Source organism: Zingiber officinale, chromosome 1B (assembly GCF_018446385.1).
Source record: "Zingiber officinale cultivar Zhangliang chromosome 1B, Zo_v1.1, whole genome shotgun sequence".
Lineage (NCBI taxonomy): Eukaryota > Viridiplantae > Streptophyta > Magnoliopsida > Zingiberales > Zingiberaceae > Zingiber > Zingiber officinale.
In genome coordinates, this window is record NC_055986.1 from 53,147,800 (window position 1) to 53,169,593 (window position 21,794).

The 21,794-nt window shown below is 34.6% G+C and overlaps 1 protein-coding gene across 2 annotated transcripts; it reads right to left on the reverse strand.

The window, feature by feature from the left end:
* Positions 1–160: 160 nt before the first annotated feature.
* LOC122056599 lies at positions 161–17,257 on the reverse strand. 2 transcript variants are annotated; one of them, XM_042618629.1, is made up of 4 exons: positions 16,879–17,257; positions 13,169–13,400; positions 7,963–8,118; positions 161–630 (listed from the first exon to the last, which is right to left on the reverse strand). In XM_042618629.1, exons 2-4 carry the CDS (start codon positions 13,253–13,255, stop codon positions 406–408), a joined length of 468 nt encoding a protein of 155 aa, XP_042474563.1. In that variant the 5' UTR covers positions 13,256–13,400; positions 16,879–17,257; the 3' UTR covers positions 161–405. The 2 variants fall into 2 exon arrangements, with proteins under 2 accessions (XP_042474563.1, XP_042474554.1); XM_042618620.1 differs by lacking the exon at positions 13,169–13,400.
* Positions 17,258–21,794: the final 4,537 nt, after the last annotated feature.

Genomic DNA, 21,794 nt, shown 5'->3' on the forward strand with positions numbered 1-21,794 from the left:
TCCCTAATTTTATTGGACATTTTGCAAATTAAACCACAAATATTAAAAATTACGATTTGATCCCTGATGATTTTCGATTTGTCATAAAAATTTGAACTATATCAATATCAGTGTACGCGAGCCAAACATATGCACAGCAGATCCTAGCACACTGCAGGGGTAAAGACAAAATGTTATATAGTTTTTTTTTCATGGTTAAATGGTTCCATCGGTACATGATGATGGCGTAGCCGTTTCATTAACAAGATACAAATTCAATCAGAAGTGAGAAAGAAGGAAATGGTTTGGCTGTCAGTAACCAACAAATGGATCACAATTCAAAGCAGCAAACTGCGAATCAGAGCATAAGTTTGCAGCTTTGCTAAACAAATGATGAATGCAAAAAACCAACATAACTGATCACGCTCACATTTCTAGGTCGGGGGTGACAGCTTTTCTCTTCATCTTGTTTGCTGCTTCTGAATTTGTTCCATTAATTTTAATGTCCTCACCTATGCTTAATTTCTCCACATCATCACCTTCATTTCTGGATTTTGTTTCCCTCTCATTGTCAATACCTTTCAAACCCAAATTCAAGTCCAAATTAGCTAGGTTGTTATCATCTGCTGAATTTTGGTCCATGTCTGAAGCCTGGAACATAGAAACACTATGAATCAGGGTTTTCTTAGCACGTACACACCAGCAAGAAAAATGCACAAGAAAATTATGTGACGGACTAAACAAATCAAAAGGAATAAAGATGCACTAAAGCCCAAATGGAACAGAATTATATTCCAAGCAGAATGCATTTTCATCTTTCAAGCGAATTAATACCCAAGTCCAGACTGACAATGGTAATTATTCAAAGCAACTGAGACAGATTGAGTGGCAAATACAAGATAACAATAAATGAAATGAACATTGTACAAGGGAATTGAACACTATGTTGCAAGCCTAGCGCAATCAGAAGGTAAAACTATTGCAGCCTCGAAGCCACAGACTCATTTAAAAAAAAAAACATTAGAATTATAAAATCCTAGACTGAGGCAGTGCAAGGAACTTGGGAGAACCTTATGCACGAAGGCTATGTTAACTTTGAAAGAAATCTGGAGAGCGAAGCAATTTAAATGAAAGTTGAAAAAAGTGATCATAATTCCTTTCTTTTTGTTTACAACTATGTTTGCTTGGAAGTAAATTCAAAGGATAAAAAAAATTATTTTACCCGTATACTATTTTGACCTCACAAAAGTAAACTAAATGCAACAACAACAACAAAACCTTATCCCACTAGGTGGGGTCGGCTATATGGATCCTTTTACGATATTAGGCTCTATCCTCTACATATCATCGTTTCAACTTAAATAAAATTTATCTTATTTTATTATTGCTAATCAAGTCTTTTGTTTTTCTTTTCCTCGTTTAATGTGCATATTTATCATAATTTCATATCGCTTAATAGAACATTTATTGATCATCTAAGCACATGTTGTACCATCTTAAATGTCTCTCATAATTTTTTCTTAATAAATATAACTCCGACTTTCCTATGCTTTCATTTTTTTATTCTGTCCATCCCCGTATATCCACACATTCACCTTAACATCCTCATCTCTGCAACTCTCATCTTCATATGCTCGAGTCATAGCCCAACATTCAGTGTCATGTAATATAGCAGGTCTAACCGTTGTTTTGTAGAATTTCCTTTTAAGTTTTAGAGATACTTTACGATCACATAAAACACTCAATACTTTTCTCTATTTTAACCATCCTGCTTATATTCTATGTAAGACATCTCTTTTAATTTCTCCATCATTTTGTAAAAATAATCCTAAATACTTTAAACTCTCAGTTCCTCCTATCTTAACAATTATCTTATTACGTCTAATATTATTAAACTTAAATTTCATATATTCTGTATTTATCTTTTACTTCTAGTATTTCTCACCAAGATTCTAGCTTAGCATTTACTCCTTCACGTGTTTCATCTACAAAAAATTATCATTTGCAAATAACATGCACAACACTACTATGTTTTGAATGTCTCAAGTTCCTCCATGATTAGTGTAAAAAGATAGAGACTTAGAGTTGATTTTTGATGTAAAAAAATATCTCATACATATTCTTAATTAGTTCAATATATGTTACGCTAACACCTCTTTTTTCTATAATTCTCTATATAATTTCTCTTAGAATTCTATCATAAGTTCTTTCTAAGGTAATGATTACCATATGTAGATCTTGTTTTTACTCCCTATACTTTTCAATTAGTATTAGATATATAGCTTATATTATTGAAGTTCCAATATGAACCCAAATTGATTATCGGTCACTGTGGTTTCCTTCCTTAATTATTTTTTTATTACATTTTCCTAAAGTTTAATGGTATAATTCATTAGTTTAATACCCCTATAGCTTGCACAATTTTGTATGTCTCTCTTATTCTTATATAAAGGAACTAGAGTATTTATCCTCCATTGATTAGGTGTTATTCTCATTTTCAATATTATGTTAAATAATTTTATAAATCATTCAATATCTTGTTTCCCTAGACACTTCCATACATCTATCGAAATATCATCTGGTCTAACGACTTCTTCATTTTACATTTCATTTAAAACTTGTTCTATTTCTGAAATTTGAATTCTACGATAAAAATTAAAATTTCTATACCCATTTGACCTACTTTTTTATTCTTTGCTTCATTCACTGCTTTTTAAACCTCTTGGCTTTGTATATTTTTTAAAGTATTCCTCATTTTTATAAATATATAATTCCTTATAAGTTGTTCGTTTTTTCTTCACTTCCTCCTATACTTTCTCATTTTACCACTAAGATTCTTTTGTAGTGCATGCTTCATTGACTCTCTGAGTACACTCTTGGCTACTATTTTCAATTTTGATATTATCTTATCTCATATCGTATTAGAGTCACCATATATTTCACCTAATCCTTGTACTCCTACCTTCTTTTTAAATATGTCTTGATTCTCATTCTTTAACTTCCATCACTTAATTTTAAGAATTGTGTATATTTATCTTCTATTGATATTATACTTAAGGTATATATTCAAGACTACTAATTTATATTGGGTAGTTAAGATTTCTCAAGGGATGCTCTTGTAATCTTTACAAATCTTTCGATCTCTCTTCCTAATCATAAGAAAGTCAATTTACGATTAATTATTTCCATTTTTAAACGTAACCAAGTATTTTTCTCTTTTCTTAAAAAACGTATTAACAAATATAATATCTCAAACCCAAATAAAGGAGAAGGATTGCGTTAAGTTGTCAACTAGCATTAAAACTATAATAAATATTCAATTAATAGATCTATTAAACTATTATGTTAATGCTAAGTTGTTCCCCGAAAGGAACGTGTTGCAGGGTCCGGCTATACGTCTCAGCAAGCACTACTACATCTCTAGAACTCGGGTATAGTGCTAAATTTGCAAAAGTTCACGTTACAGGTTCCACTGTAATGTATCGACAAGGACCGCTACATCTCCACAAGAACTTGGGTGTAATGTTAAATAGGTAAGAATTCTCGCACCATAAGTTGGATAAGAACAAATATGATAAGAAAACTAATAATCTAATATTTGGAAGATGAAACACAAGAACCCTTACTGTAAATCATTGGAAGTAATAGATACGATGATTAGAAGAATAATTAGTATTTTGTGTGTACAAAAAATAAAATGGGTGGGCGAGAAGGTAAAACTAATAGAGAACTCGGGTTTTAAGTATTGATACATAGGAAAGAGTAAAGAAAAAAATAGAGTGGATATTGTTGTAGATATTTCGTTAAAGGATAAAGTTGTAGAAGTAGTTAGAAAAGGGGATAAAATTATAGCCCTGAAGATAATAGTGGGGAAAGAAACTATAAACATAATTAGCGTATATGCACCACAAGTATAGGATTAGATGAAGCTACCAAATTAAGATTTTGAAACGATTTAGATGAAATATTACAAAATATTCTGTCAAATGAAATAATTTTAATAAGAGGTAATCTAAATAAGCATGTCGGAGTGGAAAATGAGGAATATGAAATGGTACATGGGTTATAGGTTTGAAAGGAGAAATGAGAAAGGGAAAAATATATTAAATTTTACGATAGCATAGCTAATATGTTTTTTAAGAAAAGAAAATATCACTTAGTCATATTCAAAAGTGGAAATAATAAATCGCAAATTGACTTTTTGAATGGTTAGGAAGAAAGATAGAAAGATTTATAAATATTACAAGGTCATCCCTAAATAAAGCTTAACTACCCAACATAAGTTAGTAGCGTTGATATACGCCTCAAATATATCATCAATAGAAAGAAAATATATACGATTCCTAAAATTAAGTGGTGAAAGTTAAAGGACGGAAATCAAAATATATTTAAGGAGAAGGTAGGAGTACAAGCATTAGGTGAAATATACGGTGATTTTAATACGACATATGGGATAAGATGGTATCAAAGTTGAAAATAGTAGCTAAGAGTGTACTCGATGAATCAAAGAGACATACATCACTAATTAAGGAATCTTGGTGGTGGAATGAGAAAGTACAAGAAACAGTGAAGGAAAAATGAATAGCTTATAAAGAATTATATATTTGTAAGAATGAGAAAAACTTAAAAAAATATATAATAGCCAAAAAATAAGCTAAGAGAGTTTAATGAAGCAAAAAATGAAATTTTTGAACAATTATATCATAAATTAGATACAAAAAAGGGAAGAGAGACATTTATAGAATAGTTAAAGTGAAAGAAAGGAAAACAAGAGATCTTATCCAAATAAAATGTATTAAAGATGAATGTAATAGAGTACTAGTAAACAATAGAGAAATAAAAAAGCGGTGGAAGAGGTATTTTTCATCAACTTTATAATGAAGGTTTAGGTGACCAACTTAACTTTAGTAATTTAAGTAGGTCAAATAAGCATACAAATTTAAATTTTTATCATAGAATTCAAACTTCAGAAGTAGAATAATCTTTAAATGGGATGCACAATATAAAAGTCGTTGGATCAGATGATATTCCGATAGAAGTGTGGAAGTGCCTAGGAAAACAAGATATTTAATATCTTACAAAATTTTGATCAATGTAGAATAAGTACTCTAGTTCGCTTATATAAGAACAAGGGAGACATACAAAATTGTGCAAACTATAAGGGTATTAAACTAATGAGTCATAAAAATGACCACGATGACCGAAAATCAATTTGAGTTCATGCCTGGAAGGTCAAAAATAGAAGTTATACATTTTAAACAATTAATTAAAAATATCATAAGCAAAAATAAGATCTACACATGATATTCATTGAAAAAAGCTTATGATAGAGTTCAAGAGAGATTATATTGAGAATTCTAGAAAAGGGAGGATTAACGTAATATTTATTAAACTAATTAAGGAAATGTATAAGGATGTAACGATCAGAGTAAAGACTTCAAATGGAGTAACTGAAGCATTTCCAATAAAGATAGGGTTACATCAAGGATCAGCTCTAAGCCCCTATCTTTTTACACTAATTATAGACGAACTCATGTAAACATTCAAGACATAGTATCGTGGTGCATATTGTTTACAAATGATATTATTTTGGTAGATAAAACACGTGAAGAAGTAAATGTTAAACTAGAATCTTAGCGAGAAACACTAGAAGGGAAAAATTTTAGATTTAGTAGGATAAAGACAGAATATATGAAATTTAAGTTTAGCAATATTAGACAAAATGAGACAATTGTTAAGATATGAGATGACAAGTTGTCTGGAACCGAGAGCTTTAAATATTTAGGATCATTTTTGCAAAATGATGGAAGGATTGAGAGAGAAGTCTTACATAAAATACAAACAGAATGGTTGAAATGGAGGAGAGCGTCAGGTATTTTATGTAACTATAAAGTACCTTTAAAACCTGCTATGTTATATAGAGTTAAATGTTGGACTATGACTCGAGGGCATGAGCAAAAGATGAGAGTTGCAAAGATAAAGATATTAAGATGAATATGTGGACATACGAGGATGAACAGAATAAGAAATGAGAGCATTAGAGAAAGTCAGAGTTGCATCAATTGAAGGAAAACTCCAAGAGACGTTTAAGATAGTATAGGCATGTACTTAGATGACCAATAAATGCTCCAATTATGCGATGTGAAACTATGACAAACACACATATCAAACGAGGAAGAGGAAGATCAAAAAAAGACTTTGTTAGCAACAATAAAACAAGATAAAATTTATCTAAATAGAAATGATGATATAGTAGGAGATATAACTCAATGGCGTAAAAGGATCCATATAGTCTAACCCACCTAATGGGATAAGACTTGGTTGTTGTTGTAAGGGATAAGACTTGGTTATTGTTGTAAGGTCATATGCTATTACAAAATCCAATATAGTTTTTCCTTCTTCATTTCTTATTCCAAACCCATAATCACCTTACACCGTCTCATATTCCTCATTTTTTCACTCAGACATGCTTAATTAGATCACCTCCTATTAAAATCTTTTCATTTGGCAAAATGTTTTATAATACTGCATGATCGTCCCAAAACTTGATTTGGTATTTTCATCTAATCCTACTTGAGGTGCTATGTGCTAATTACGTTTATAGTTTTTTTACCACTACTATCGACTATAATTTTATCCCTCTTTCTAACTACTCATATAACTTTATTCTTTAATGAACTATCTATAACATTTATCCCTCTTACTGCTCCTATAACTTCATTCTTAATGATCTATCTACAACATTACTCACTTCATTTCTTGTTTTACTCTTTCTTTGTACCGTAACTTAAAACTCAAGTTTTCTATCATCTTTGCTTCTAGTATATCAATTTTGTCTCTTGTACACACAAAATACTAATTCTTCTCATAATTATCGTATTTACTACCTCCATTGTTTCACCGGTGAAAGTTTCTATGTTTCGTGTTCTAAATCTTAGACTATTAGCTTTCCTATAATATTTGTTCTTATCCAACTTATGGTGTGAGAAATGTTGCCTACTTAATACTACACTTAAGTTCTTATGGAGATATAGCAGTCCTTACAGATACGTTACAATCAGACTCTACAATGCGAACTCTTATATATTTAATATTAGACCTGAGTTTTAGAAATGTAGCGGTCCTTATCGAGATATTACAGTCGAACCCTGCAACTCGTTCCTTACGGGAAACAACCTAACATTAGCACAATAATTTGATGGATCTATTCATTGAACATTTACCCTAAATTAAGATTTGTTAGCAATCTAATGCAACCCTCCTTTAGTTTAAAGATAAACTAAATGCAACTTTTGAAAAATTCAAAGGAGTTAATTACTACTTGAAAGAAAAGTAACAATTTGAAAATAATTGATCGAAAATATAAAATTAAACACTATTTGATATAAAATCTTGAAAATTTAAAAGTAACAAACCAAAAAAAAATTATAAAAATTAAAATAATTAATCACCCAACTAATAACTACGAAAATTTATCAAGACAATGTCAACAAGGAAGATTAAGTGTTATTGCCAAAGGCATTAATTATATGATTATGGAAGTATGAGGATGAAATTGTCATTTAATTATTTCCTCCCCTTACTTTTCTAATAAAATAAGCATAGCCTAAGAACATCTTTTGAGCAATCATTAAACTTTAAGTAAATGGACCGGCTAGAGACTACCTAATCATAATCATATATGAAAAACTATATCAATGGCACTGCAAAAAACGATCTTGTGCCACTCTACCTTAACTTGTTCAAGTAAATTCAAAGAAACCTTAGTTTTCACACCTCTATTCCAAACATGTTTTTTTAGAAGCATTAGAAATAGCTAAAATGAGCATGATCTATGTTCATGTTCATCCCCTTTTCAACAGGATTTAGATAATCATAGGCACATACTAAATCTTCTCATCCACCTTCATAAGTTATTACTCCAGACACCATAAGTCAAATTAACCAAGAAAGAGACGCTATGATGATATCAGAGATGATTACCGCCATTGATTCTCCCATTAAAATATCATTCATGTCAGGTTTCAAATCAGCAGAAACATTCCGGTTTATCTGTGATGAAAGGTCAACATTACTAGGTTCATATGTTTCATGAAGCTTTTCAGCATCCTCTTGTTTTTGCTCTTCGAGAACCGAAATCTGTATTGTTCAGAAAACACTAATAACCATCCACTAAGAAGTCTTACAGAAGAACAATAACTGAACAGAAAATTAACTTCCTTCCCGCACTAAATTACAAGAAAAGAATTGCAAAAACATAACTGAATGTTTTCTTAGCAAATAGCTTAACAAATGCACAAACAAAGACAAGATCCAAGGAGCTTGCTCCTAAAGCCATTCTAAGGGTTTATTAGAAATGTTAAATATATATAAATATTTTTCTCTAAAAACCGAAAATAAATTACTAAAAATAATTCACTCATCTATTTCAATCATGTCCAGCCTTCTATACAACCAATGCTATTTTATTCGTGAATGTGGATCAGAGACAAGCACACATACTATTATATTATTGAAAATTAGGATTCAGTTTGCTGAGGGTACATATATGAAACCATTTTGAATAGTATCAATGTATAGCTTCAATGAAACTAACAACAAAGAACTAGAGGTGCATCTCTAATTAAATTAATAAGAAATCAATTTTGCAGATAAAACCAATAAAACATAGAACAAAGAAGTTACAGTAAATATAAAAAAAGAGGGTATACTCCATAAGATTGCATTTGTAATCGGTAAGCAATTAAGCCAACACCTATAGAATGTAGGTGCTTTTTGTATTATTCCTAAATCCCAAATATTGGAAGTAAAAAAGTGGGAAAATTGGGTACATAATTCGATAGAAATGATTGTCTTTCAAGTATCCATATCATACAAATTCTAAATATATTTACAGTAAAATGTGCATAGATTAAGTTAGGTGAGACAATATTCTGATGAACATAGTAATCTACAAATTGTCTAATGTTGTCAAACCACAAGTGCACGGTTATGTTGTCCATAGAGACCATTGATTGAGCACTAGTCAAGTTCGTAAAGCAAGTTATCTAGACAATTGAAGGTTGTGTGAAAGCATGTATGCGCAAGAGAGAAAAAAATCCAATGAGAGCAAATGATTGAAGAGGGAAATTGATTTGGGGGAGACGATTCTAGAATTTCGGTTTCACTATGTATTGTTCATTTCCTCATCTCCATGTTTACGTTCTTGTAAGGAGTTTAACCAAATTACCGGTATGGACCTGTAAAGGTTATACCGGAATGTTTGCACTACTTGCAATGTTATTAAGTAAAGAGATACCACTAGAAAGTTCGGTTAAAGGGATACCTTCTGTCACATGAAAGCCCATGATCATACAGTCTAGCTTACACAAGTCACTTCCTAACATTAAGTTGGGAAAACCTCATTAAACTCTAATTAGCTAATCTCTTCCATAAAATTGGCCCCCTTTTCAAGGTGATAACTCTAGAAAGTTCGATTAAAGAATACCCTTTGTTACTAAAGGCTCCTCGGTCATATAATCTAGAGCATCACCTCTATATAGTAACTAATCCTCTACATCCAATCTCACATTCAACACATTCAACACACACAATTCATCAAATAAGAACAAGTGAACAAATACATAGTTCACATATTAACATCACATCATAGTTACATCCTAGAATTCGGAGAATCTACTCCATAGTAAAAGAAATACAACAGCAAGACATAGAAACTAATAATCTAGAACTCAAATCGGAAAAAGAAGAGAATAGAAATCTTAGCGAGATGTTGCCAATATCTTCAGATGAAATCCTAGTTTGGATGGTGGGCGGATCGTTGAAATCTATCTCGGAAATAGATTTTATGGGTTCCCTTGAAGGGAAAACTCTTCTCCCCTTGAAAAGGGGATCTTCCTTCCCTTTTATAGGTTCCCACACACGCCCTAAATGACGCGACACAACCATGCCTTTTTACACGACCGTGCCATGTCAGTTATGGTGAAGGCACGATCGTGCCTCATGGGCAAGCCAAATCGTTGGGAATTCTATTTTGAGCTCTAGGATGCTAGAACTCGTGGGAGATATAGTCATGCCTGTAAGGCATGACATTGCTTGCTGAATTCTTTCCAAGTTTGCTCCAATGTCCAATATGTTCTATTTTTACTCTAAAAATTCATCCTATCAATCAAAATACGAAAAGAACATATCTCCGAACCAAAGAGTAAAAGTAATAAAATCATTATAAAATAGGATGCGATAATGTAAATCATGCTCATGAAATACAAATAAATGTATGGCAAACAATGCCTAGAAACATGCATAATCTACACACATCACACCCCCGACTTAAACTTTTACTTATCCTCAAATAAAAATTTCACATGTCGAAATGGTGCATCATAATCCCTAATGAATTAGTCAATCCTATCATATAGTTTCATTGATGACATGATACAAAAATTATTTGAGTACGGCCTAAGTAGAAGTTCTCCATGCTCAGTGCAATAAGTGGCCTAACTTTTTCAAATGACAATCTCCAAACCTAGTCAAGTCGTCATCTAACCATATTCCTTATGCCTCAGCGATAGGCATAATTCTAGAATCTGCCACACGTATAATTCATGCCTCTCAAAGTCTACACAAGGTCTCAAAGATCACTCGAAATTAAGAGAAACGTAACACTTATTTCCCTAGTAACCTAACTCGATCTCAAAAGGATAACTTATTAATTTCCACGCAAGCCAACTATTTTTATATCCCTTATTCAATTTTTTTTTTCTTGCAAATGTTGCAGCACCTAGTGGGAAAAGGCTTGGTTGTTGTTGTTGTTGTTGTTGCAAATGTTGCAGCACTAGAACAAATATAGGGATTTTGATTTTTTTCAAATGAAATGACGTGATCCAAGTTTATCAAGTAACAAAAAAAATAGTTGAAACATCACCTAAGAAGCATAAATACTAGTCTGGTTCTATAAATCATGACTATTTTTAAAATTATCTACCATCAAAATCAAGGATAGTGTGAAGAAATCCTTAAACTAGGTCAACCCTCAAACTTTTCCAATAAAAATATAGCTCACTTCATGTTACAATGGATAGAAAAAAAAAAGGTAGATCACTAAGCATATTAGCACCATAAATCACAACAATATGAAAATTTAGAACAAGTGTGCTAGTATTTTTACAATAAGAACAAACCAGAAATGATATAATAACTAATGCAACTAAAAATGCCACAAATGAAACATAACCAAATCAAAACAAACAACTGAAATAGAACTAAATCAAGCCAAGCAAAAGTAAACCAAACTGAAACAAGCAAATGTACATATGTACAAATACCCTAGACTAGGACACTTCATTGTCCTAATGAAAAAGAAAATCAATAAGGTGGGATAAGGTGGGGATGGAGGAAAATCAAGGAAACCTAGAAATCCAAGAAGGTCAAGTTAATCCATTAACCTCCGATTATCCTTCCGTTTCTCCCATTCTTCCTCTTTAAGGTGAATGAAATCAGCAGTCAACTTAAATAATTCCTCTTCCCTCCTAAAGTGTTGTCGCACAAATTGAAACTGATCATCCGACATAAAACATTGTCGCTCTAAAAGATCTGTATGCATAGTATGATCAGAATGATGAGCATCTAGTATGGAGCGGAACTCAGAAAAATCAAATCTAGAACCTGCAAGGGAATTGGCAAAAACTGATGAATGTCTAACAGACTCAAAAGTAGAGGGAGCATGGCCACTTAAAACCCGGCTAGATGGATCTACTGGAGAGGGAACAGGTTGTTAATTGGTGTTTAACATTGACCAATTTTTCTTGGCATGAATGGTGGTTAAATCATAGTTTGGCAAACGCAAAAGGAAATTATCCTTCAAAAGTAGACTGTATCCATTACCATCTCTTCGGATCATGAGTATTGACAAACATGAGTTAATATCAATCTAAGGGGTACCATCCACTACCTCCAAACCTTCTAAATCACAACCAAGGACAATAGCAATACGAGTAAGCAACCCTCCCAACGATAGTACTAGAGGAAGAGGATCTCCCTATTTTTACTAAGTGTTGGATAAAATGAAATCCTATATTGATATTAACCTCCTCAAGCATAGCCCATAGACAAAGTAATTCACACTTACGCAAGACTCCTTCACTATCACCTCGTCCAAAATATTGGATGCCTCATAACTTGATGAAGATATCAGAAAATAGGATTAACAATGGAAGTAGCCTTAGAAATGGAGGGTTTAAAATTAACATCACCACCAAGTGAAGCTCACATATATAAACTATGGAAATTATTGGGGATTACTCGTTTCGCCCTATATGATAATTCAAAACACGAATTAAAGTCATCAAATGTCCACTCGTAATTATCATTAAACAAGCGAATTGAAATCTTTCATGCCCCGAAAGTATCTTAAAAATCGATAGAACTTAAAAATTCCAAGACAATTCTAGGATATGTGGGGAAATTTATATTAATGAGACTTTTCCATCCTATCCTATTAATCAACCATTCAACATCGTTCTTGAGACCCAAAATATCCAAAGTGTCATAATCTAAATATTTTTTTGTAGACAATACGACAATTAACCAAATAATTATAACGAGATTTTTGCTCATCATTATTAAATATAATACCGAGATTATTGTCTATACCTTCGTAGTGTGCCCTTTGCTTTTCCTTAGTTATAGACTTTTCTTTGCCCTTGACTTTGGATGCACCATCTTTGTGCCAGCCAACTCCCTTCTTAAGGATGCTTCAACATCTTATTAAGATAAAAGAACAAGCCTAAGGGGATTTTAGGGTGTAAGGAAAAAAAAACAAGGGGAGAATCCCTCACTTGAGAAGAGAAGAGAGTAGAGATGAGAATCTTTGGATAGGAGTGAGAAGATGGAGGTGAAAGAAGGGAGGTGGGCGAAAGTCTTTGAAAGAGGTGAAGGAGAAAGGAGAAAGAAGAAAGAAGGGGAAGATAATGAGGTAGCATGGTCGTGTGGAAGTGGGACGCAATCCGTGATCTGGGGTTTAAACCCTTACATTCACGCCATGGTCGTGTCAATAGACACAACTGAAGCTATATGTTTGAACACGCAAAGCACAACTGTGTCAAAAGGATACGACCATGCTGTGATAAGTTCTGTGCCTCTCCTAGATTTTCACACGACCGTATCAAAAAGACAGGTCATGCCATGATACCTTCAGTGACCAGCAAAGATTGGCACGGTCATGCCAAAAAGACATGGTCATGTCATAGGCCTCCATAAACTCCTTCAAAAATGGCATGGTCGTGCCTGACCATGTCTTGGGCCTTCATAAACTCCGTCAAAAATGGCATGTGCCTTTTGGACACGGCCTGCCTTCAAATGCTCTTCAAATGTCATTTACGCCCATGGTAATCACCACGGCCAACTCGTGTAGGTTTGCACCCCTGAAAAAAGCAAAAAGAAGACTCAAATGAAAATCAAAATGAAGAAATTGAAAACATAAACTAGAACAAGAAAGCAAAACTCTTGAGTTGCCACCCAAAAAGCGCTCGTTTAAAGTCACAACTTTGACCTTATTTTAGCTCAATCTGAAGGATGAGGCTCAAAAAAATATTATTCTTCTTCATATTCAACAAGCATTCTAAGAAGTATCTTTTCAATCTTTGCTCATTCACTTTACAAGATCTTGATTTCTTGCTCTAGATGTCAGCTGCTCCATATGAATATACCTTTTGAACTTTGAAAGGTCTTGACCATCATGATTTTAACTTTCAAGGAAAAAAAGACTTTAGTCTTAAATTGAATAGCAACACAAGGTAACCTTCATGAAATTTCCTTCAATGTGTCTATCATGTTATTTTTTTGTTCTTTCCTTGTCAAAAGCATCCATGCTTAGTATATCTAATTCATTAAGTTGAAGTTTTCTCTTTCCTCCGACTGATTTCAAATTGAAGTTGAGTCGTTGAATTACCCAATAGGTTTTATGCTCCAATTCTACCGGAAGATGATAAGGTTTTTCATAAACCAAACGAAATGGTGTCATTCCAATTGGAGTCTTCTAATTAATACAGTAAGCCCATATGGATACCGTCTTTTCTAATATACCTTTTATCTCTCTATTTGCCCACTTGTTTGCGAATGATATGGCGTTGTAATTTTATGACTTGCCCCATATTTCTTAAGTAAGTTCTCAAATTGTTTTTCAATGAAGTGAGATTCTCCATCACTGATAACTACATTGGGAACTCCAAACCCGTGAAAGATTATCTTCTTGAATATCTTGATAATGGTTCTGGCGTCACAAATAGGAGAAGCTATAACCTCTACCCATTTAGAAATAATCTACAACAACTAGGATATAATTATTGCTACAAGATGAAGGAAATGACACAATAATGAAACAATCTACGTGACGGGTTCTATTTTGAACTCTCGAAAGAGACACAATCGTGTCGTGCCTACGGCCGGGCCATGTGGCATGTTGGAACTCATATGAGCCACAGTCGTGCCGGTGAGACACGACCATGCTTGGGTTGAATAAGGCATGGTCGTGCCTGTGAGGCAAAGCCTTGCTTGCTGAATTCTTTCCAAGCTTACTCCAATGTCATTTTTCCTCCAAAAATATGTCTTGCAATCAAAATACGAAAAGAGCATATCTGCGAACCAAAGAAGTAAAAGCAATGAAATCATAATGAAATAGGGTGTGATAATATAAATCATACTCATGAAATGTAAATAAATGTATGACAAATAATGCCTAGAAATATGCATAATCTATACATATTCTCTAACATAGATGGATTAGATCCTACATATAAGTTTTATTAAGGGTGGCAAAGTAGGTTAAATTATTCTTATATAGAAATATCAAATCAACCATATAAAGGCTTTATTATACTGGATCCATTTTAGAAGATGTTTTGTTCTTGAAGTTACAAATTATAGTCATATGTGGAAAAAATGAATTTGCTAAATTGGTTAAAATTCCTAGTTCCTTCACAAAAACCACATTTAGTCTCAAAGTTATGTAACTAGTTCACATGAACCATACATTAAAAAGTCCTGTAGTATCTAGGCAAACATCCCAGCAATGCTTCAAATTATGATCTAATTTTAAGGGTGTAAATTTCATGGTATCCCTTGATTGAAAAATCTTTGCAAGCTAAACCCTAGACCTAATTTAGGATATATGGCAAGTGGACTTATAGCCTTTATGTCTATTTACTTGGGAGGACGGATTCAAAAAATTGAGAACAGTTCTCCGCACGGAAAACTTTCCATTGTTTATTTCGTTACAAAGGATGGATTATTAATCTTTCCACTGTTTACTCGTTAAGAAATAATAGATGGACGGATTTGTAAATCTGTTGCGGATGGATTTTAAAACGTTTTTTTATTCTCCCAAATCAGGCGGAAGTCGAATCCTTCATCCTTCGCACTGAATCATGCAAGTCACCTGCACCATGTCCACCTCCTCCTTGTCGTCAACACAATGAAAGGAAAAAAAAGGGTAAAAAATAGAGTTAAGAAACTTCCACCACCCATCACAGCCGACGCTATCGGTCAGCCTCGGCGACATTTGGTTTGATCTTCGGCGGATGACGTTCAACTTTAGGTATGAATCACCTCTTTTCCTATGTTCAATCGATCTTTTTTTTTTTTGTCTCCTTGCATGATCACCGGATCATCTTCTCGCTTTCCACCATGATCTGAATCGAGACACCTCGTTTTCCGATCTGAACCCACACACACTCTCATTTATCTTTAAGCTCCAACGACCACAAGCCCGCATCTGCGTCCCTATCCCAATGAAGCCTAGAATGTCATCTTCATTGAACCACCAAAGCTTCTCCTATGCCAACGACCTCCTCGACGCCCATCTCCTCTGAAGGCAGCGGTAGGCCTAGCTCATTGTTGGAGGCCTCGAGCAGAAACTCCAGATCGGGAGGGTCCGGCACAAGTTTCTCTTTCTTTCTCTTTTTTCCCTCATCCTTTTCTGCGAGGATTCTCTTCTTTTCTCTCTTCTTCCTTTCTTTTCTCTTCCTTCACATGAAAGGTTTTTTTTCCACAAAGAATCCTTTCCTTTCTCAATTCGCGCTTCGGAGTAAAGAGAGCATTAGAGTTTATATAAACATTTTATAATGCCTAAACTTACCTTGACAAACTCTGGAACCGAGCCAAAAGGCTTGACAGAAAATTTATTACAATAATATAACTGCAAGAAGCTATGATTTTCTTAAATGTTTTTTATCCTTAATTTCTATTTATATGCTCTATGACCAGTTTCTGTTAATAAACTTAATTTATGCAGGTAATGATCATGGTCCTCCTTATCAAGCCATGTAAGTCATAAATATTTGAGATCAGTTACATGGATCTTATCCTCCATTGAACTCTATACGAGCATATAGCACTGAAACTATTACTATCATACTAGAAAGATAGCAAGATCAATCACATAGATAAATAATGCAAATGAGAACTCGGTCAATGCTTAAACAGGCAAATTAAGAAGCTGAAAGTTGAAATGACCCACAATACAGGTTGATCAAAGTCCGAAACTAGTATAAAACCTGCACTGGACGGGTGTTGTCAACTCACTTCTTTGAGATGATAGGACGGGGAGAAAACCAGAATAAATTTCTTTACCAGCACGAAATGATCCTTACCTTAGAGAACAGAACAACAAAAGAAAAGCTATAAAAAATCTAAAAGTGAGGGAAATCCTACACCAGGACCCAAATCGCAACTAGCCAACAAAGTTAATCCGTATCCACGAGAAAGAACCAAATTTGAGACGTGAATCGAAGTTCACAGTCAATTGAAAGAGGGGAAACGAGAATTACTGCCCGTATCTTGGAAAGAACCCAACTTTACTGCGGGAATCGAAATAGTAATTCAAAGAAGAAAAGAAGTAGTTACCGGTACGTATCGGAAGTTCCTCGGCGGGTGTTCCTCCGGTTGGGCAGCGCCGTCGGCTGGCGTGGAGGAGACAGGAGCCCACTTATAGAGGAGAAGGCGGGATCGGGCGGCGTTGCCGTTGGCTTTGGCCGCGGAGGAGTTGTTGGGGGTGGCTACGGTGATCCATCTCTTCTTCCACTTCCTCACCGGTCCGCTGAAGACCGTCGCTGGCCCATAACGGGTTGACGACCGGCCCAGACGGGCCCCGACCCCCTCCATTTTGATGTACTATTATGTATACGATCGCCGGAGCGCGGTTGGGTGAAGCAGTGGGTGAAGGTGATGCTTCCGCTTCTTTTTTCTGCCTACGACCGCCCGGCGCATTGATTTGATGAAAACAGCGCATAAAAAACGGAAGATCTTGTTACAAGGCCCATGTATAGGAGTCCGTTACGATAGGCCCAGTGGATACGTATAACTTTTTTTACCATCCATAATGTTATATTCATTATCTCATAAAAAAAAACATAGACTTCAATATCAAATATTTATTATAACAATCTCATTCTTTCATCCATATTTCTTTTAATATTAATATTTATTATTTATAGATCTCATAATTCACTCAATCATCTTAAAATTATATCATATTAAATAAATATATTTTAAATATATTTTAAAATATTTAAATTATTATTATTATTTTAATAATAATCTCACTTTTAAAAATAAAATTTTATTATTTTTCAAAAATAATATTATTTTTTAATTATATTTATTAAATAAAATAGATGTTGAGAAAATCAAATTATAAAGTTGGGAAAATAAAATTGGTAGAAATTTATAAATGAAATTTTGAACTAACCGTTAAAAAATAGTCGTTAAAAAATTAACTGTTTTATTCAATTTTTAATTTAAAATTTTTTATAAATAAAATTTAAAAACTAAAAAAAATATACACATGGAGTGGCCAGCCAAGGGTTGGCTCACCCCATATTTACTTGAACATGTTCAAGCAAAGGGTATTATAAGACCTCTTTCCTAATGCTTTTATTAGTAAGGGAGTTATTATAATACCCATTAATATCTACATTGCAAATGTTCTAAGAAAACATTTTTGAAAGAAAAAACCTAAAATGTCATTTTTTTTTTCTTCAAACAAAAGTCGATGGAGCTCCCTATTTTTCAAAAACTTTATAGTAGAATCTGTTGGTTAGTCCTAGGAAAACGTACCGGTTTCACTGTACAAAAATTTTGTACAAGTGTCGAACCTTTCCTTAAATAACCTATTGTGTTCTTTAGAAGTTAAATTAGGAATCACAGATGGAACTTAACATCATTGATTCCAAATTTAACTTATCTGTTCTTAATGGTTTAGATTTGAATCGCAAGCGGAACTTAATACTATTGATTCAAATCCACCTATGTTATTAATTCCATTAAATATTAATTTCCAAAATTGGCTTCCAGGATTGCATGGCGAGGCGCATGGCCTTCTTGGATATGGGAGCAACCACCACCGCCTAGACAAAGCCTTTTAAGGAAAGCTAATATTTAATTTCCTTAAATAACTCTAGGTTAACTAAAAAGAACAATCGAATCACAAATTCGAAAACAAAGAAAACACAAACTCGAAAAACTAATTCGAAATACTAGATCTAATGTCTCTTGTGTTTGGAATGTATACAAAGAAAAATAACTAGCATGATGCGGAAAACAATTGCTAATTATACCTTCTCTTTGTATGCTAATGACCTCGAGATCTTTTGCTGTATTCTTCGCCTCGCCTTGGACGTCATGTGGGCGACGATCCTCCAAGATAAACACCACCCAAAAGCTTTCTTCCTCTTCCTCTAAAATCCGGCCACCACCACCACCAAGGAGAAAAGAGCAAAGGGAAAGGTGTTGATACAGTCTGACCTGGATGTTGTTTTGCTGTTGACACTGATTTAAGTTTGTATCAGATATTTAACTCAGATTAATTACTAATCTAGGTTGACTTGGTTGACCTGATTGAGAAAGTCCTAACTGGGATGTTAGGCAGTTGGAAAGTCCTGGTGAGTGAAGCCAGGTGAAAACCCTAGTGAGTGAAGCTAGGTGCAAGTCCTGGTGAGTGAAGCCAGGCAAGGAAAAATCCAGATGGATCAAGGGTGATCGGACATCTGGTGTTGAAAAGTCCAAGAAGGAAGCTTGGCATGCGAAGTCAGAGAGGGCTCGGTAGCTCGTTCTCTAGGACCAGATGAAGTCGGAGAGGGCTAGGGAGCTCGTTTCTCCGGACTAGGTCAGAGAGGGCTCGACCCGGACTGAGTCAAGAAGCAGGATCGGTCGGCAGACCGATCCAGTGAAATCGGTCTGCAGACCGATCAGAAATCGATCAGTAGTCTACTGTGATTTTACTGATCGGTCTGGAGACTGATCAGGAGGCTGTAAGCGCTTGGGAAGAGCGACATCTGATCTGTCTCGGGACCGATCAGATTAGTGCCTGATCGGTCCGCAGACCGATCAGAAGCTGTGCGCATTTGGAATGAGCGACATCTGATCGGTCTGGGGACCGATCAGATTAGTTCTTGATCGGTCTGCCAGACCGATCAGCGATGATCCAGAAAGCGTGGATCGGTCTGCAGACCGACCCATGGTATTGTTTGTTTTGCATGCACTTTTTCTGATTGCCATATTTGTTTTCACCCATCTATTTTTAACCATCTGCTGTGAGTCTTTTTAGCTTGCAGGTTGCAGGTCACACTCTCATGGTTGAATTCAAATTAAGCTTCATTAAGAGAAGAAGACAAGTGCTCTTTACACTGTGATTTGCTGCAACAGATACATTTGAGGCATCAACGTTCACTGGCAAATCTGATTGCGATTGGGCTGCGCTCAGTTTGACCTCTACTTATTGGTTCGTATCCAGAGACGCCAGTGATTTCGATTGGCATGGGTTCAGAGAACCAGATGAGGAGGAGAGGTGATTGGCTACGCCTTGTTGGCAGCAGCGATTCTGCAGGCGGCGGTGATTCGAGCCAGTAAAGCAGAGAGACATAAGAAGGAAGAAGAGAGGTTCAGAAAAAAAAACTGAATTCTCTGTTTTCTTTTCGATCAATCCTTTGAGAAAGCAAGTTGGTGAAGCTGTGAGCTCCTTGCTAAGAAGGTCGTTGTGCGCTCTCTGCTCTGTTTTTTTCTCCGCGTGGCTGTAAGCTCATCTGATTATTCTTCCCAGCCACTGTAAGTCTTGCGCTTAATTCTATAATCAACTGAGACTCTGTTGAGAGGTTGCTCCACCGAGAAGGAGACATCTTTAGCCGGATTTTGTCCGGGGTGTGATCTACCGAAAGATCAGGGAGTCGTCCTCCTTACGGACACGCCGAGGAGTAGGGGCAAGTTATCCCCGAACCTCGTATATCCTTGTGTCTGCTGTGTGTGTTTTTCTTCCTTCGTTTTAGTTTTCTACTTCCGCTGTGCTAACAAGTTTTTCTTTAAGAAAGATTGTTTTTAAGTTTTCAAAGAGGCTATTCACCCCCCCTCTAGTCATCTAAGATCCCAACAAAAGGTAGAAGAGAGAGGGTCGGCCACACCAAGAGAGACTCCTCCAAGAGAATAAGAATTGTGTCTCATGAAGCCTCCTCACCTCTTCTTTTATAATACTTGTCCAAGGTAAATAAGGGAAGAATTTTTACAAAAATTAAAATTTTCCTCTAGTTTTTCCTTTTCCCTTTTAATTTTCCTTTTCTTTTCTCTTGATTGAATCAATCACCAAATATTAATTGATGATTTTATTTTAATTTCAATTTGGTCGGCCATCTTGCTTGGGCACCAAGCAAGGGTGGTCGACCCCCTTAAAAAGGAAAGAATTATTATTTTTTTTTTATAAAATTTTACAAGAAGAAATCCTCTTATAAAATTTTACAAGCTCTCTTCTAATTTTCTTAAGTAGGAGTTAAAAAAGGAAAGTTCTAAAAATTAAAACCATGTTTTAAAATTTAAAACTTCTCTTATAAAATTTTCTTTTTAAACATGGTGATAGAAAATTTAAATTTTAAAACTTCTCTTCCTTTTTTTCTAAACCATGAGGATGGTTAAAAAGGAAAGTTTTAAAATCTTTTAAACTTTCTTTTAAAACATGTAGCCTAATTCAAATAAGGAAAGTTTTTAAAATTAAAATCTCTCTTTTAAAACTTATAGTTTTCTACAAAGAGAAGATTTTAAAAATTCAAAACAACCCTCCTTGTTTGATTAATGTGGTCGACCCCTACTAGTTTGTTCACCAAACAATAGGGCCGACCCCCATGGAAGAGGATGTGGCCGACCCTTGCTTGGTCACCAAGCATTGGACCGACCCCCTTCTTGGACACCAAGATAGGTTTATATTTGGATGGACTTAAGACTTTAATGAGGCTACGACAGGGACCTAGAGGAGAAATTGGTTTTGGCCTTCCGATGAGCTTGAGTATCTTGTGTTCGCCCCGAACACACAACTCAAAATCATCGATAATAACTCATTCCACTAGAGAGTTATTATCGCACTACCACACCAATCCCAAATTACATTATGGGCTCCTTCTTATCATGAGTGTGTTAGTCTCCCTGTGTTTAAGATTACGAATGTCCACTAATTAAGTAAGTTACTGACAACTCACTTAATTAATATCTAGCTCCAAGAGTAGTACCACTCAACTTCATTGTCATGTCGGACTAAGTCCACCTGCAGGATTTAACATGAAAATCCTTATGAGCTCCTCTTGGGGGCATTCTCAACCTAGATAACTAGGACACAAATTCCTTCTATAATCAACAACACACACTATAAGTAATATCATTTCCCAACTTATCGGGCATATTGATTTATCGAGCTAAACCTCACCCTTTGATAAGTCAAAGAAATAAATATTAAATATATGTGCTTGTTATTATATTAGGATTAAGAGCACACACTTTCATAATAA